At 43.3% G+C, this 19,040-nt stretch overlaps 1 protein-coding gene across 1 annotated transcript; it reads right to left on the reverse strand.

Moving 5' to 3' along the window:
* Positions 1-3,635: 3,635 nt before the first annotated feature.
* Positions 3,636-8,357, reverse strand: LOC139642294 (ventricular zone-expressed PH domain-containing protein-like). The gene is made up of 4 exons (XM_071517065.1): positions 8,220-8,357; positions 7,639-7,857; positions 3,900-4,074; positions 3,636-3,652 (listed from the first exon to the last, which is right to left on the reverse strand). Exons 1-4 carry the CDS (start codon positions 8,355-8,357, stop codon positions 3,636-3,638), a joined length of 549 nt encoding a protein of 182 aa, XP_071373166.1.
* Positions 8,358-19,040: the final 10,683 nt, after the last annotated feature.

The raw sequence follows: 19,040 nt of genomic DNA on the forward strand, positions 1-19,040 counted from the left end.
ATGGTTTTGATGTGATGTGATGTGGTGTGATGTGGTATGATGGGATGATGTAATGTAGCATGACATGTGACGTGGTGTGATGTGACGTGGTGTGATGTCATGTGATGTGGTGTGATGTGGTATGATGTCATGTGACGTTGTGATGTGGTATGATGTCATGTAGCGTGGTGTGATGTGACGTGGTGTGATGTCATGTGATTTGTGATGTGGTATGATATCATGTGACATTGTGATGTGGTATGATGTCATGTGACGTGGTGTGATGTGACATGGTATAATGTCATGTGACGTGGTGTGATGTCATGTGACATGGCGTGATGTGGTGTGATGTGACGTGGTATTGATAATGCTGATAAATGCGAACAGGCCAAATTCCTTCTTGCTGTTCTTGGCTGCAGCTATTTAACTATTGAATCTTAAACCTGCAGTAAGCGATTTCAGACATTGTAACCAATTCTGAAACTAACGTATGCTACATGGAGATTTCCGTGAGACGTAATGATATAAACAAATAGCCACACTCGCAGACCAGCTGTGTTGTTGTTGTTTTCACCTCTTTCCTAAAGCTTGTTGTCAAAGTCAGCCCGAGTAATGGCGAATCGATGAAGCGAGCGAGTAAATGTTTTCAACTAGTAAGCTTGCTACCCACCTCTTCACTTGTCATTGTGGGACATGTAACCTTCAGCGGGAGAAAAATCTGGCAAAGCGAGACGATAGCGGCGATATTTGTCTGTAGGTTATTTTAGCCATTAGCCTTTATGCACGGTTTGTCCTTAAGGGCTTCCGTCACCCAGTAGCTTTGCTGTGTGTTTACAAATGTGTTGAGGTTTCTATCACCCTCTAGTGGTCAGAAAAAAATGGCTTAGTGTAGCTTTGATTGCTGTTATTGTACTGTATATACTGTATTTGTGTGTGTGTGTGTGTGTGTGAACCCCTGCTATGTCAAAAGCCTTAAGCAGCAGACACAGAAAGAAAGACATCTATTTTCTACCCACAGTCTACCTTCCTTTGTCATGACAAACATTTTGCAACGCTTGACCTACCAAACCTCCTACAACTTATTTTATACGCATCTTAAGGGGCCCATCCCTATGGGAGAGGAACTTGTTATAATACCCATGAGTCATATTGGAAAAGGGAGACCCTGTGTGTGCCTGAGGCTCCATCTGACACAAATGGCGCCACAAATGGCTCCATAAGTTACCATAATACCCCCGAGCCCTTACAGCCCTTACAAGGGAAACACTGGATGCCTTAGAAGTTAACTGGCAGAAAATGGCAGAAAAAAACATCAAAGGCAGTGAGTTCTGCAACTGCAAAATATATGAAGAAACCCTCTCAATACAGTTGAAGCAACACAGGAATGGAAACAAGGAATAGATACATGAAAACCTATGGAAAGGTTTGCTCCAAAGTTATAACAGCAGAATGACTTTTTCCTTAAATGTTTAGAAATTTGAATGGGGTGATGAAGTAAGTGAAGGAGGCTTTGGCAACCCTTTTCAGCCCCAGAACCTAAATGAAAAATGTATCCGTTGTACATGGGACCAGGAAAACATATTTATACTCTTGTCATATCGGAAATCGCATGCCTGCAAATGGTTTCTGATTTCCAACTGGCAGGAATCAGTTGTTATCTCTATTTTCACCCACAGTTTTAGGAACCAAAGGTGTAAGGTCTTCCAACTGTTTGAAGCTGTCTGCCCAAAACGCTGCTAAAACTCCACTTGTTAAAGTGAACCAGACAGCAGAGAGCTAAGCTGTTTCATGTGCTGAGCTGCTGGCAGAAAATGTGCTCGGTGGGAGCATCACCAAGCTGGGTGCCTCACTCTGGTGCTGGGTGAGGTGATTAGCGCCACGTGCTAGTGTGTGTGTGTGTGTGTGTGTGTGTGTGTGTGTGCGCGTGTGTGTGTGTGAGAGAGAGAGAGAGAGAGAGAGAGAGAGAGAGAGAGAGAGAGAGAGGGAGAGAGAGAGAGAGAGAGAGAGAGAGAGAGAGAGAGAGGTGTTAACTGAGTGTGCTGACAAAGGGTTGGATCAATTCACACATGAACACACACCAACACAGGCAAACACACACGCACGTGCACACAAACACACACAAAGTCACACATATGTTCACATAATGTGGATCCGAATTATTACTAGAGAAAATAAAACTGCTGTGGTCCATTAGCTGAACTGTTTTCATGTGAGGGGTGACATGAAGGTTGGGCTGGAGAGCAAAGAACCCCTGCACAGCATAGTCTCTGCCTCTATGCCTGCCTGAAACACACACACACACAAACGCGTGTGCGCGCAAACATAATTTCAACCTCCTCAAAAGCAACCCCTGTTGTGCTGCACATCTGTATTAATTTTGTGTTTGTGTGTGTGTGTGTGTGTGTGTGTAAATACAGGCCTGTGGGGTAAACAGATTTCCATCAGGCAGTACTAACCATGGTCCTTGAGGGATCTGCGCTCCACTAATGAGCTTGAACGGCTTCACTGTGTTGAAAAAAGGGTTAAGAGGGCAGGAAAACGCTCCAGGGAATAGTTTCCTTTAACCACTTTAACCACTGACTTGGGGTCAGCTTCTTCGCCCCCGTCTCTGACCTTAACTGTTAAGAGGGGAAATTGCAAAACTCACCCCAGATCAGTGCCTGAGGGCATCTTCACTTTACACCCCTAATGGACCTTCAGAGCTGTTCTGTCCCACTACTTCTGCTTTAAGAGGTTTCATGTACTTCCTCACACACTGTAAAGCTTGTCTCTCCTCAGCTGTTAAGAATTTCAGTCTTTGTAGGATTGAATTCACAATTAGTCTATGAGCAGTGCGAACTTACAAGATCCACATTTATCCACTCATTGGAAAGTTGCAGCAGTTCACGAAGAGAATAATAGATGCATGGACAATATCTAATAGATGTAAATGGTAAGTGAAAGTGGCAAATCACTAAAAACAATGGATGTGTTTTGTGAAGGACGGAGAACAAGTAGAAAAAAACGTTTATGTAGCACGCAATAATAACAACACAAGGAACCACACCAAAAGAAGCGGCAAATGTTCTTCTCCCACCAAGACAATATTTCTTCCTTAAGTATGAATTTCCCTGCAACAACAGGAAAAAGATGATTCATAACAGCTGGCATTCACGATCATTACAATCCTCTATGGGCTGACAATCAACACAACAATCTTCAGGATGGCTCATGATAGGATAAAACAACATTGTGTGGATGCTGCTGCTGCTGCTGCTGCTACTGCTGTTGATTACAATTCCCTTTTCCACTTCAGTGAAACTGGTGAGCCCATTCCAACAGGTCTGCTAGCAGCCTTCAAAGCGTGAGTAGGCAATACAAATATGATTCCCATAAGCTGAACTCCCATATTAACCAGCATCAACCAACAGCAACAACTGATCACATGCTCTTTCTGCTGCTCTCTCTCTCATCTCTCTCACACACACATACAGACCTACTTAAGGATCTCCTTATTTTCAGGTTGAAAACATGCATAACATATAATTGAAAGGGTGCAAAGTGCCCTGGGTTCATAGCACACAGAGGACCACAAAGACCTTCAATTTAACTAAAAACATGAAAATCAGTAAAACTTCAGTTACAAGGCTTGCATGCGACAGCAACAACACTATAGTTCACTTGTCAATTTGATCTAGTGAGGTGGGTCAAGGCCAGGATTGAGTAAAAATGTTTATATTGTTTACGCATGCAATGTTTGTATGCACATATGAGCTTTTGTTGATGTCCGTTTGTGTGCATGTACATGTGTATGTGCATATGTGTGTACAGTATGGAAATATTCATCACTTTGTGTATGTGAATGTGTATGTGCATGTGTATGTGTATGAATATGTGTGTGTGTGTGTGTGTGTGTGTGTGTGGGTGTGTGTGTGTCCTACCTCCCAGCACACTGAGTGTTATGGCCTCGGTGTGTTCAGCCAGCAGGTCAGCCTTGGCGATAGCTGCCAGGGAGAGGTAACTGGACATATTCCTGCTCAGCTCCCTGTTCCCTCTCTGCAGGAACCGCACCGCCACCGGGACGGCCAGCACCATGACCGGAGGCCGACTGTAGTTCTGAGGGGAGGAAGGGGGGGTGGAGGGGGGCAACAATATTTAGCAGGAAGAGGCATTTTTTCAGGACAGGCCCAGCACCTATTTTCATATTTTTAATAACCCTTATTCAAATTCTGGCTCATGCTGTAAATTTTGCATTGTAAAGCACAAGCCACAGGCATCTAGGCCCATAAAATTTCCAACTTTGATAAGATGCAAATTTTATTTCCTATCTGGAAGAACATTGCGGAACTCTGAAAAGTGTCTTTGTCTGTGTGTATGAGTGTGTGTGTGTGTGTGTGTTATATCTATCTTGTCTGTCTTTTTAAGAGGTGGGGGCATTAGGAGGAGGTACAAGAAACAGGGTGAAAGGTGTGAGAGCTAAAATGAAAGGAGCAGATGCACAGCCAAAAGCCTCAAATCAGTATGCAAACCATGGCCTAACCCTGGTTTTTGTGTAGATTAGTAAGCATACACATAGCTGTCCCACATTTAACATGCTTGCTGCACCACTGCTCCATGGTTCTCCACTCCCAAAGGAAATGTTTGGAAAATCTGTCAGAGCAGATACTAGTGGTGGGGTATAATGGCAGACAATAGGTATTATGCAGAGCGAGGACACTGAGGGGGCTGAGAACAATGCAGAACAGGAGGACATCTATTCACAAACTGGTGCCGACAGAGGCAGGGATCTGTTTGATGGAGATCCAATCCTCGCAGATTAGGGGGTTTGCATGGTGACCAAAGAGGGAAGGGACAACAAGGGACCTGGACCTGACAGTGTTGGCAGGTGCCTGTTCTCTGAAGGTGCTGAGGGCTGAGCATGATTTCAACACTCAATATACCAGACAGCGTATGTTAAAAATATTTAGAACAGCAAGAGTGCCATGCATCAAACTGATTTTCAATAATCTCGGACAAACAGCAGCAGCCATGAGTAGCAGTTGCCCCAAGCAATACAATGAGTGCTGTAAAGTTTAGTTAATCAAAGGAAAGCATTTGAACAGGACTGAAGTTGTGTTGATGGGTTAAACACTGCCTGGAGGAGGAAGGTTATTTTAAATGCACTAGCGCCCTCAACAGGACAGTGTGATAGCAAGTCTGTTTTAGCGCGTACGTGACAATGTGTGTGTGTGTGCTGTTTGACACCTTGTCCTCTGAAAGACGATTTCAGTGTATCAGTGCAGTTTCTTCTAATCAGCAATTATCCTCCTAAATAATCCCTCAATCCCAAAATCCCAATCCCCCCAACCCCACACTACACCTCCATGCATGCTCTCTCTCTCTCTGTCTCGCACACACACACACACACACACACACACACACCACCCTAGACAGACTAACTGCTAATCTGCACATGAACACTGATAATAATAATATGATAATCTTTTGCTACAGCTATGAGTCTACACTTGCAATTTTTTCATGTTTCGTCTACAGTGCGTCTTGTCATGCCTCCATTCCTCCACATGGTGGCAGTGCAGACAATGCATTCCACAAGTGAAGTTATCTATCTATCTATCTTTCTCTCTCTCTCTGTCTCTCTGTCTCTCTCTCTCGTCCTATTAGGGAAAGTCACTTTAATATCAGACTCCACTCAGATCAAAGTACCCCATATGAAAAAAACTCAAGAGGCCATCATCTATGCCTGTGTGTGAGTGTGTGTGTGTGTGTGTGTGTGTGTGTGTGTGTGTGTGTGTGTGTGTGTGCGCGCGTGCGTGTGCGTGTGCGTGTGCATGTGTGTGTGTGTGTGTGTGTGTGAGAGAGAGAGTGTGTGTGTGTGTGTGTGTGTGTGTGTTGTAGACAAGCATTGTATTAATGAAGGCTCTTATCCCTACAGTCTCTTGCTTTCTTCTCTCCCTCTCTGTGGGAGTTTCAGTGGAAGGTGAGGGCTCAGACAGGCTAGCAGACAGAGCGAGAGAGAGAGAGGGAGACAGAGAGAGAGAGAGATACAGAATCAGAGGAGAGATAGAGAAACAGAGAAAAAGACAGAAGAGGGTGAGTGCGAGACAGTAAGGAAGAAACAGAGAGAATGAAAAAGAAAAAGAGCGGCTGAGAGACATATAGAAAGAGAGAAAGAGAGGGAGGGAGAGAATGAAAGAGAGAGAGAGAAAGAGAATGAGAGAGATTGACTAATAACCGATGGAGTTAGGACATCAGAGCTTGGAGCTGCTGTCAGAGCTGTCAGAACTTTTAGTCTCACTTCTGCTCTGTTTGTATGTGTGTGTGTGTGTGTGTGTGTGTGTGTGTGTGTGCGCTTTCCCTCTAGAGTCAGTCTCATTATGGTATTAAGCCAATTCCCATTCCCACAAGCGAAAGGGAGATAGAAACAAGGTGGGAGAGAAACAGAGAGAGAGGCAGGCAGAGAGAGTGAGAGAGAGAGACAGAGAGAGAGAGAGAGAGAGAGAGAGAGAGAGAGAGGTGGTTGCTCTGTTTTTAAGCCTTTTAGCTATGGAGGTTTAATGGCGAAAGTAGGCAAGATCTATATTTATTTTTTTAAAAACCAAGGCAACGATTATGTAAAGTATATATTTGCTCTTAAAGGCAAATTCCACCCTCCTGTACTCTTCCACTGTTATATATCATCAATCTGTGATGTTCAATGCATTTTGTGATGCAGTGCCTTATCTACTTCTGCATTCTGTAAATGAAGAATGGCAATACATTTTTTATATTTTACTGATGAATGGATCTGCTCTTATGTACTCCTTGTGTCCATACCGAGTGCACTACCTACCTGTCAAGGAGCACACAAACCCCCATACAGTACATAAAAGTAGATCCAAGCAGGTGGTAGATGGGGTGGTGGTGGGTAAGCAAGCAGCCAAGCACGCATATCCAGCAAGCAGCAACTTATCAAGCAGCAGCAGCAACAGCAGTATAGCAGTGAGCAGACAGGTAAGTTTTCCCACTTTAAATAGGCTGCCTTCCTAGTGGAAAATCGGTGTGATCATGTATGGCGATACACGCTGAGGCCAACCATTGGCCAGCTGTCAGCAAGAGTTTCCTGGCTGAACTTGCTACGCTCATTTAGTGATTTCCTACATTTCCCAGAATACATTTCAACAACCTCCAGAGAAGGTACCTGAGCTTGCTGCATTTAGCTGCGGATTATACATGGTGAGTTTAGAAAGAATGCCTTGTTCTTTGATTCTGAGGGACTGACACCAAAACCTGACATTTACCGTTGATGTTTTAGATCGCTGAAACATTTTCTGCTATTAAAACTCCATTGTAGCTGCACTAGAAATATCTCCATGTTATTTAACCTCTGTAACCTAAAAGCCGTTACATCCAGAGGAAAAACATAATTCACTCATTGATCCCTGACAAACAACAACATGTTGTTGAATGGCACACATACCATGTGAATGAGCACAAAGAGTGTGAGCAGGTATCTGCCAAGTGTGGACAGGTATGTGCAAAGGTATGTACTGGTAAACAGTGTGTGTGTGTGTGTGTGTGTGTGTGTGTGTGTGTGTGTGTGTGTGTGTGTGTGTGTGTGTGTGTGTGTGTGTGTTGTGTGTGTGTGTGTGTGTGTGTGTGTGTGTGTGTCTGTGTGTGTGTGTGTGCACGTGTGTGTACCTGCAGTATACAGCTGGTGATGTCGGAGGCTATCTTGGCGTGTGGTGTGTCCTCTGTGTTTTCCCCCTGTGGTGTGAGGTTGTGCTCCAGACACGACTCCCACAGTCCCACCAGCGCCGCGCCGTGACGCTCGATGGAGCCCGTCTCCCTTATCGCCGTGGTGATGCGCGTTATGCAAATCTCCACCACCGCCTGGTCATTGTCATTGGTCAGATAGTCCTGTCAGCCAGCCAATCACAGGATGGGAGAATAAGGATTAGATGATAAATGAAGGATAAGATGATTAATTAGGGATAAGATTAGAAATAATGAATTACATTGACATTTTCACATGTTTATTTTGTGATTCAAAACAAAAAATGGCCAAAAGATTTATTTGTACATGTAGATGACATTAATTCAAATTTGTATTATAACAACAATTCATACATGTTCTTATTCATTCAGACAACTGTGAAATATCTACAATAAAATCAGAATCATCAAAGACAGGTGAAATCTAGGTGGAACACCATCTTTTGTGTGTTTTGTGTGTGTGTGTGTGTGACAGTGTTTCTGCGTGTATAACCGTGCCTACTGACCGGCGAGCAGGAGATGGTCTTGATCTGGTCCAGAGCCTGAGACAGGCAGTCTTCTATCTCTGCGTCCTCCAGAGAGAACAGATCCCCGGCCCTGGACAGGTCCCTCTGGCCCAACACCTGGCTGAACAGCTGGTGCATCCTGGGCCAGTTAGGTGCCGGGTTTAGTGCTCCTTTCAGACCAGTCTGGGACCGGTGTGGCCCAGTTTAGGATCCCTTAATTAAGAATGAGTAAGTCCCCGACATAATGATCCAGGAAAGCAAAATCTTGGTGACTTTCAGAGACCATATAGAGGCCTCAGCTTTGCGATCCCATGAAGGTAGAAATTAATAACTTCTAAATTGACATCCAGTTGAAATAGATTAAAATTTTTAGGCACTATTTAGACACTCTGGGTCCACTTGACGCCACTCTAGTTGGGTAAAATAAGTGAGAATATACAGAAAGATGCAGAATATTCATAATACATATTTATCAGGTATCATTCAGTGTAGGAATTCTTGTAATTATTTACAATTCAAAGTAAAATGTTCTTGAATGGAGGCCAGATCAGGTAGTTTGGACGATGGTGGACCAATTTGGCCCAATGTTTTTCTGGGTCTGCCTGAAGCCAGTTACCATGGAGACAAGGCATGGTCTGGAGAAGGCAGCCTTTCCATATCCGAGCCCTGAAGGAGAGGAAGGGAGAGAGGGAGCTCAAATTAGCTGAATAAAACTGGAAATGCGTATCACTTTGTACACAAAATATTCAGAACACTTTTGCATGTTTGCACTTTTGTGTTTGCATGAAATAGACTGACCAAGAATATATAAATAAGAAGATAAAGAAGGGGAAACAGGTCAAAAATGGATTTCATGACCAAGTCAATATCGGGAAGGTTTAAAATCTTCACATGCAAGTGATGCTCAACCATGATGTTTGAAATATCTTAAAGTATTTGCTCAGGCTCAGCATAGCATATTTCTCTCCTCCTCCCTTGTCCTCTCTTCTCTTTTCCAATCTTTTCCTCTCCTCTCCTCTTCTCTCATTCTTTCCTCTTTCTATAGTTGCTGCAGGCGCAGTAAGTGTAAGTTAATGTGTGATATAAATAAATTACTCCCCTAGTAATATGTGACATATCTCCTACAAAATCATACACACTCACACATACCTGCCCAAATGCACACACATGCACATACACCACATACACACACATGCACATCCTCTGGGAATGTGTGACTACAATTTCCAGGGCAGGGAGGAGTTGTGGTTTTCTTTTTTCTTTTTTTTACTGTGCAGTGACATTTTGGGTGAAAATGATATGGGCTGAATGTTCCGGTGTGTCAACAGGCGAAGGAACATTCCCGGCACTCATGATGCTGTGGGTTCAGATGTCGTCTGTCGCCTGATATGCCAAAACAGTAATTTAATGAAAAATGTCATTAATAATTAAATCAGTTGAATACATTCCAATAATTTATTAATGCTTATATTCAAACAATGCATTGTAGTTTTAATTGCCATGATGTTATTTATGCTAATTAATAATGGAAACAAGCCTAATGGTTGAATGTATTATAATAATAAAAAATAAAAATATGCACCTTCTCCCGCCATAGAGTGTGCAGAGTGTTAGGGTATGAATGGGTTTGGAGTTGTGGGAATTCAAATTTAAGACGTTAACCATTTACCTGCTGTTGCCGCTTTTCCACTGACCCTCGATTAAACATTAAAACATTAACACTATGAGGGGCACCACCAAGGGGGGTGGGGATCACATTACACACACACAAACACATACATGCACAGTCTACGGATGCTTCCCTCTCAAATGTGTTACACCCCTGCCTTCACACAGTGACATGCATATGTGCCCTCCTACATAAAAACACACAGGTAAGTACACGCACACTGAATGTACAAAATATTAGGGATCTCTTCCTGATTTTGAGTTGCAGCCGCTTTTGCACAATCCACATCTCAATAGTCTCAAAGCTTAAAAAACCTTCTCTAACTCGTCTGCTTCTCTATCTACATCTCCTTTTTTGTGATTGGTAGAGATTTAATAAAGAAAATCAATAAGGGATAATGGCTTTTTCCTGGATGCACATCATCAGTGGACTCATCAGACGGATCCTAATATTTTGTAAATTCAGTGTATACTCATCAGCTATTAATACTTCCCTCTCAAATATGTTAAACACACATCAACCCACCCACACCTGCATTCATGTGTGCATTCTTTCTCTCTCTCTCTCTCTCTCGCGGTCACACACACAGTCCCTCTGTTGTTTCCTATGCTGGCATAAAAGTACTATAAAGGTAGAAACATACACACATTCCCTCTCTAATGCAGCCATGCAGCCTGTCTGGCGCCTGTGATCACACCGACTTGTTTTGAGCTGAACTCTGCAGCAGTTCAGAAGATTTTCGGCTAAGCGTATGTATCTGTGTCACCATTGTCTGTGTTCTGCATCAGTTTCCGCTACAATGCAAATTAGACATCATCTTGTCCTTACACTATTTCCCTGAAAGCCACATTGGAGTGAGCCCAATGTCGGACCAAAGGGAAGCACAAAGCCGAGCGTTTGGGAAAGCATATCTCTCCTTCCGAGCCAATCACAGCCATGGAAACCCACCCATCGCCAGGATACCGCATCAGGAATTCTTATTGGTCCAAGCCAGGCCTCTGGGACCAAAACAACAAAATAACCATAAATACAGAGCAAGGGGATTTGTCTGTCTCACACACACACTCATACACACACGCACACACACCCCCACCCACACACACACATCTATTATCCTTATCACCACACAAACATGGATAGAGCAACACACTATATATACAGTATATTGAGAGAGAGACAGAGAGTAAGAAAGAGAGAGAGAGAGAGAGAGAGAGAGAGAGAGAGAGAGAGAGAGACGGAGAAGGGAAAGTAGGGAGGTAGGCAGCAAAAATTCAGAAAGACAGGCAGGAGATAAAGAGGGAGAGAGATAGACAGAGAGAGAGAGAGAGAGGATCACAGAGAGAGACAACTGAGAAAAGCCACAAACAAGACAGAACCAGGGGCAGAGAGGGAATGAGATACACACACACACACACATAGAAAGAGAAAGAGCAAGACAGAGAGTAGAGGGAGACAGCGACCAGAGACATTAAGAGTGAGAGAGAGAGAGAGAGAGAGAGAGAGAGAGAGAGAGAGAGAGGTGGATAATGTTTCAGTGTCCTGAATTCCCAGTGTAACCTGCAGACGGCTCACACACTGAGCTTCCATTATTCCACCTGAATAATCTCTCTCTCTCTCTCTCTCTCTCCTTCTCTCTCAGTCTGTTCAGTGAGTGTGTGTTATGCTGTTATGTTTGTGTACACTCTCCCGCTCTCACTAGCCCGCTGCCCCCTGAGCCACAGTGTGTGTGTGTGTATGTGTGTGCGCGTGTGTGTATGTGTAAGAGCACAGAAAAACAGGCCTGAGGAATTTCAGTTCTTAAACAATCAGCTAGTTACTATTAATCACCCAGCTACGGCATCACCCAGCTACGGCTCAGCAAGCTCAGGAATGCAGCCTTTAAACACACGCGCATGCACGCACACACACACACACACACATACAGACAGACATACAGGCAGACTGAGGCACAGTCACACACAAGATAAGAGAAACACAAAACATACACAATCTAAGACTGATACATTGACTCTCTCTCTCTCTCTCTCTCTCTCTCACACACACACACACACACACACACACATACAAAACAGTGAACGAGTTCCACCTAGCTTTCACCTATCTTTGATGATCCATATTTTAGTGTAGATACATTCTTTATGCACTGATCATCATATCCCTGTCCTGTCCTGCAAATAAAGTTGATTTGAACTGGAGCTCCAGAGGGTCCCCAGCCTGCACCCATGCTGCTGCAGTCCAGGGAGGAGAGCTGTGAGTGCAGCACTGGGTGAGGGGTGACAGGGGCGGGGGGTGCATGCTGGGGGTCCGGCTCTAGAGGTAGGGGCTATGTGAGGACAATGTGACCATGGGGCCTCTCTCTTCCACGACTGTCTCCACTCACTGCACTGGGCAATAGAGAGAGAGAGGGAGAGAGAGAGAGAGAGAGAGAGAGAGAGAGAAAGAACACTAGTTCTTTTGTATGACCTATAAGACAGACCACCCCTCCCTCCCTCCCTCCCTCCTCCCCCTCTCTCTGCTCAGTCGGCCCTATCGTTCTGTGTAATGTGCACCTGCTTGGCCTACTCGACATCTCACACACACACACACACACACACACACACACATACTTAGACTGGAGCCGGGTGAAAGGGAGAGAGAGAAGGAAACCACAGAAGAAAAGACCCTGCATTCCACTGATTTCACTGCATAGCTACTGAATGTATGCATCACCAGTTTGACTGAGAATGTAAACTGCATGTGGAATAAGTATTTCTCCCATCTTTCTTTCTCTCTCTCTCTCTGCCGCACACACACATAAACTTTCAGTCTCATTCGCTCCTTTTCTGCCTCTCTCTCCTTACTTATGCACATAATTATCACATGGCTTTGAGAGTGGGTGGGTGGGGGGGGGGTGAAGAGAGGCAGCCTGGACCCTGTTCCAAAGGGGCTTTGCAAGAAGTGTTTGCATTCCTCATTTCACTCCATTAAGACCTAGATAATTATGCCCCTTCACCACTGTCCCAACCAACTGGCTATCATTGTACAGTGAGAAATCCCTCTGTAAGCATTGTAAGCTCTGGACTTTCAATGAATTACACTTCTGCTCCTATTGGAACCATAGGGTTTGGCTTGTGTTTCTGATTCAAAGAACTGCTCTTTTGTCTAAATATAAATCCTACTGTATAATGACAGTAATAACACATTAATATTGCATAGCAAATCGGTGGCCGCTTTGTTCATTCTTGATAATATGCAACAGAGAAACACTAGCGTTTAAAAATGGCACTAAAATAGGCTCTCGCTGTGTGTGAGAGATGAGGATGCTGCGCTGCATGTGAAAGTGTGTCATCCTATTTTGTAGACACACAGGCAAACTCCGTGGCACTTGTTGCTGGCTGTCTCTCAAGTTCTAGGGGGATCCTGAGAACCGCTGCCTAGTTTGTGATCTCAAAAAAGGATGAGCTCCTTTGTGTGGTTCCAAAAAGTCCTTCTGCTTTGCAGCCTCAAAACAAGACTCTTTACGTTATAGACTTTATAGACATAGACTTGCTACCTCCTGCCAAGCACACATGAACAAAATGTACTCACAAAAATAAGTTGTGCTACTTGCACAGATGCAGTGGGAGATTAACATGCGTAAGCACTTGGCTGTTGTCAATATTAGGAAACTATTTGGTGACTGCGGACATTCCATCGGTCGTTCCTACGTATGTCCAAAAGGCTGCACCTGGTCTACTCTAAAAACTTGTCATGTGTCCCAGTCCTTCATCGTGTCTCAAAATGACCCGAAAAAACACTTCTTATTCTGTTATTCCGAAAGGTTTTCCTACTTTGGCGCATCAAAAAAACACCCCACTTTTTCTGGGTCCTCAAACATCTTCCTGTCACATCCTAAACTGAGTCTCACATTCCATATTAATGGTACGATTAAGTTAAAGGTTTGTTAATTTGGTGGTTATTCCCTATAACTGGGCCATCAGACTCTCTTGTATAATTGATTTTGTGAATTTCATGAATAAGTAAAGATAAAGTCACAGAGAAGAGATTCCCTGAAGACTTGCTTGGAAATAGGTCCATGCTGCTGCAGAGAAACCAGTAAAAAGACTTCCTGAAAGAAAGACCCCCGAGGTTTAACATAGGAACGAAACTATAGGAGTGTGTGTGAGTGTGAGTGAGAGAGACAGTTCTTCATTATTTATGCCCTGCAGTTATGCAGCTGTGGAGCAACGATTGGGAATTATGACAGGAGCTGTAGAAAATATCTACTGTAAAACACTCTTGAGACACGGAGAGATAAAGAGAGACAGATTGAGAAATATGGAGCGACAGAGAGAGAAAACGGAAACCGAGTGAGAGGAAAGAGACAGAGTGAATCTCTCCCTGTCTCTCTCTATCTGAGAGGCACTGTGGATGAGATAGGAGAAAGCAAAGCCAGGCCACAGTCTGTATCTACTCTTAAACAGACACACACTCACACACACAATCTCAGTCCTCCAATCACGGAATACACACACACACACACACACACACACAGCAGTAAAGTATGCAAAAAGTGACCTTACATCATCACAACACTCTACTTATGGATGTCTCAGATAATGCAGAAACGATATGATTAACAATAAATGAATAGTGAAGAGATAAGTTTGGAACTGTCTATTCAAGAACATATTTGTAATTCTAGCCCAGTATTTCTGTCACTGACATTTCTGTTTTTAGTCTACACACACACACACACACACACACACACACACACACACACACACATATCTGCTCTGTATCTTTTATTATGTGGCCTTTCTGGGTATCCTGCACAAATGCGTGCATTTGGCTCTAATTACTAAAATCCTGTCCATACACAGAGCTGTATGTATATGTATTTTTCAAATAAACACTAAATCACTACTACTACATACTGTAATACTATTACTACTATAATAGTGAAGTGCTATAAGAATCAGCCGTGATCTCTTCTGGATAAAAGTTACTTGTGTCTCGCTCTGTAATACTTCCGTTCCCCTAATTCTTCCCTTCAAATCAAAAGCTACTCTTATACAGCAGTACCATCGTGTGTTACACTATGACTTAGACAGGCCAATATCTTTTGGGACCCACCACCCTGGGTTGCTGGGCGAGACTAATTTGGGTCCCAGAATGGAAAAAAAAAAAAAAGATTAACACCTCCTAATAGAAAGCCTCTACAGACTGATTTGCATTGACTTCATCCCTTTTTTCCATTTTGTGTGTTTGTGTATGTAAGTCTGGGTGTGAGTGAGTGTGTGTGTGTATGTGTGTGTGTGTGTGTGTGTGTGTGTGTGTTAGTGTGTCTGCATGCATGTGACAAATGGAGATCAATCCAGCTTAAACTGTGTAAGGAGTTTCTCTTGCTCTTCAGCTTGGCTCTGCTGTGCTGTGCTGTGGGAGTCAGAGCTGCTGAGAGGATTTCCATAGTGGAGGGGAAAAGTGCTGGTGGAATAGTGCATTAGCACCACACTCAGCCAACTAACACTCACACACATTTTCTAACCATTCATTATTCATAACTCCCCACTGCCTTCCGCAGTCCAAACTCAGCCTAGCACTGAGAGCCGAAGGGAAGCGTGTTCTGGTTTCGGTGTACGGGGTACGAGCCAGAAGTGAAGAAGTAAACTCTGTGCACAAAATATTAGGACCGCATTCCTGATAGTGAGGTGCTCTCCCTTTTGCACGATGCATGTTTCATTCGTTTCTAAGTTTAGAAATCTTTCTTTGAGCCGCCTCCTCCCCATCACCTACATTTCCCGTTTCCTGAAGTGGATTTAATAGGTGAAATCAGTAACGGAGCACAGCTAGCCCACCTTCTTTTTCTGGGTCTTATAGATCAGTGGTTCTCAACCTTTTTGGCTTGTGAACCCTGTCGCTGGCTGCATGCAGAGAGGTGAACAGTTGATGATTTTCCCTTTTCAGGCTGTTTCATTTGAATAATTATTAGAGGATGCCTATAGGTTTAAAATGATTCAGTATTGCACACAAAACAGCAAAAATTAGAGAAAAAACTGAAAAAGTAGACAATAAAAAGTGATAATAAATCTCTATAGTAGAAATGTGTTTTGTTCCCATCCCATAAATCATTTTGCGACCCCCCAAAATTAGCTTGTGACTCTCAGGTTGAGAACCACTGATTTACAGTACAGGGCTAATCAACAATCAGCCAAAATGACATCAACACAGTGAAATATTCAGGGCTGTTATGGAAGATAAAACCTACATGAACCCAGTTTACTGACGCTTTAGTTGTGAAACAGGGTTTACCCACCTTTCACAGCTGATATAAATTATATTTATGATATCAAGTCATAAATCAGTCCAGCGCAGGTTACAGTAAAATATGCTTTCAGCTACACAATAACAATATTCCAATTGTTTATTAATTAATTAATTGAGTTCAAAAGTTACCAAATGTTTTAATAACCACTATATCAGCAGTAGTCTTGGTACTACCATATCCTATGTTCATCCAGGCTTTCCTGGAGAGAAGTGAACAACCTTGATAATTAGCCTACTTATCCAGGCTTTCCATCCATGTATGCAGGTCTAATCCTTATGTTCAGTAAGATACTGCTCTCTTGACAGGGGTAGCACCCCCCACCCCCTGTTGCCAAAGCATCATTGTACCTATTGAATTGTCATCTACATGTGCAATAGTAATACAGTAATACTAGTAACAATACAGCAATACTAGTAGTAATACTAGTAATAATCACACAAAATAAAATCAGTGTGTTATCAATCAATGTCTTATCAGCTATAATACAATAAACATTCAATAACACTTGAACACTTGAATTCAACTGTTCCATTCAAATAATATTAATACTTAAACGTCTCTCTCTCTCTCTCTCTCTCTCTCTCTCTCTCTCAGAGAACTCTGTGACCTTGAAGAGCCCCCCCCCCCCCCTTCTCTCTCTGTCCCGACTGAAATCCTATCAAACGTAGTGCAACAGTAGACTCCGACTTGGACAGAGTATTAAGAGAAGAAATGCACAACCTAGATGTGAGTTATGCGACTGAACTTGCCGTGCAAGCCCTGAGACACATTCCACTGTATTTAAACCGAAAGAACGAGCGAGCGAGCGAGAGAGAGAGAGAGAGAGACGATGTAAGCTAGGTGAAGCAGGTGTGCAATAGGTAGCCTAGGCTCCCCAAAAATGTTTGCAAACAACCCTAAAGAAAAACACAATACATGCTAGGCTATAAGTGTCTCTGTGGTAGCCTACTCAGTGGTGACTTTACAGTGACCTTACCGTATTTTTTCATCTTGAACTTGAATTATCACTGTATATTCCTATAATATGCCAATATGATATTACACATGGGCTAGCCTACTTTATACTTTTGCGGTGATATCCCTTGGCTACTAGATTTCTTTTCGTTAGGGAAATACGAGTAGCCTACCATGCGCGGTGACATAGCCTGCATATGCGCCCATTATTGGCTATTTAACACTACATTACATTCAATGCTCTTGCACTGAGGAGGCAAAAGCACAAATCACCTCTCCAATCCACCTGCGCGCTTTGCTATGAATGGAAAGTAGACCTATGCTCTCTTACATTCCCTATAGCGAAGTGGGTCTGTGCTGCACGATGGGACGACCGTGGCACATCGGTATGATGGCCACCTAATCCAGTCAACTTTCCCGACATCAAGGAATGTGGATGGCATTCATGCGTTTCCTCCGGCAACGCGTTTCTGTTTGTAATGACAGAATGCAATGCAACCAGAACAAAAGCTGCTTCACACCAAGTACAACGTCTGACAGCTTACCTGCGGTCTGCAGGAGGAGGACGCCCGGGTACTGTATGTGGAGTTTCGTCCAATTTCTCCAAACGTCGGTCCAGAGAGACACATTTCAACACAAATTATCCCTGCACAGCTTCAAGTTCCCCCACAGGGCAAGGCTGATTTCATCCTCTTCACCCACCATTGGAAAGCGCGCCATCCTGCGGTCGACGAGAGCGCGCGGCGCAACAGGTGGATGGAGGGAGGGACAGGTCGGCATGCTGCATTCAGGTACTGTCAGAAATGTAGGAATTACCCGGATGAGCTGCACAGGAAAGACCCAACAAAGTGACAAAAGTTGCGAGATGTGACATTTAGGGGGCGGAGAGCATGGAAGGCATAGGCTACTAACAACTGATGGTAAAAGTGATGTATTTTATCTTTATGTTTTTGTTTGGTATTCTGTGTGAACAGTTATAGTTGTATGCTTCTATTTTTGCTCTTTGTCTAACATTTAGCTGTCACACATTTTATTTTAAATAAAGTACAAAACATCAATTACATGATACACATTTTGTCCTCTCCTCTTCATTCTGCATTAACAGCACAAAGCAGCACAACAGCTTGCAAAAAACGTAATTATTGTTAGCCTACATGGTTCATTTTGTTATTTTTAACGAAGAACCCTTGTATATGAGCTTACAAGGAGCACTTGAAGGAGGCATGATCCCACAGGGAGAGACGAAAAGAGGCCAGGGGATAGATAGAGAGACAGTGATCAGAAGAGAGGAAGGATAGGAGGACGAGGCCTAAAGGAGTAGGACTAATCATAATGACTCCTCCAAACCTAAGTGTTATCCCTAATCCCTACTCCTTGCTCAGCATAGTGTTTAACATTTGCTTGGGTGCCATTAGTGCTATTCATTCTGGGGTCCAGAAGAAACAACAATATTACTATTACAATTATCAGCTAAACCAGGCCTATACAGAGTTGGCCACAAATAAACTGACTTGAATATATTATTATTATTAGAATTATAATAATAATAATTATTATTATGGCAAACTCTGGTTTAATTAAAACATTGCTTATTAATGTCACCACAAGAAAAACAAATGCCATCAATTGCAGCAGCCTGTACTGAGAACGAAATGCTTTTTCCATCATCATTTGTCTTACATTTAAAGAACTTACACAGCTAATTGGCCTTGGTTAGGCCTACTATCCTCATGGAGGACACTGAATATGTTTTTGCACCCCAAAGATGATCACACTGATGAGCAGTAGGTGGTGGTAACTCCCCAGACTTCCCCCAGCGGAAGTGAAGCTTGAAAATGTTTGTGCAGTTCCGGGTTCGTCAAGGTAACCAGAGACAGACCGACTCAGAGCCGAAGTCTGGGCCTTCAAAATA

This window comes from Centroberyx affinis, unplaced genomic scaffold, assembly GCF_046629955.1.
Source record: "Centroberyx affinis isolate AG114_WGS23_722 - 3 ecotype Tasmania unplaced genomic scaffold, CSIRO-AGI_Caff_v1 ptg000455l_1, whole genome shotgun sequence".
Classification (NCBI taxonomy): Eukaryota; Metazoa; Chordata; class Actinopteri; order Beryciformes; family Berycidae; genus Centroberyx; species Centroberyx affinis.

Coding starts and splice junctions, on each gene's coding strand:
- LOC139642294 (XM_071517065.1), bottom strand. CDS start 8,357: ATGCACCAGCTGTTCAGCCAGGTGTTGGGCCAGAGGGACCTGTCCAGG. Junction 7,858..8,219: donor AGACCATCTCCTGCTCGCCG/GTCAGTAGGCAC, acceptor GCTGGCTGACAG/GACTATCTGACCAATGACAA. Junction 4,075..7,638: donor TCACCAGCTGTATACTGCAG/GTACACACACGT, acceptor TCCTCCCCTCAG/AACTACAGTCGGCCTCCGGT.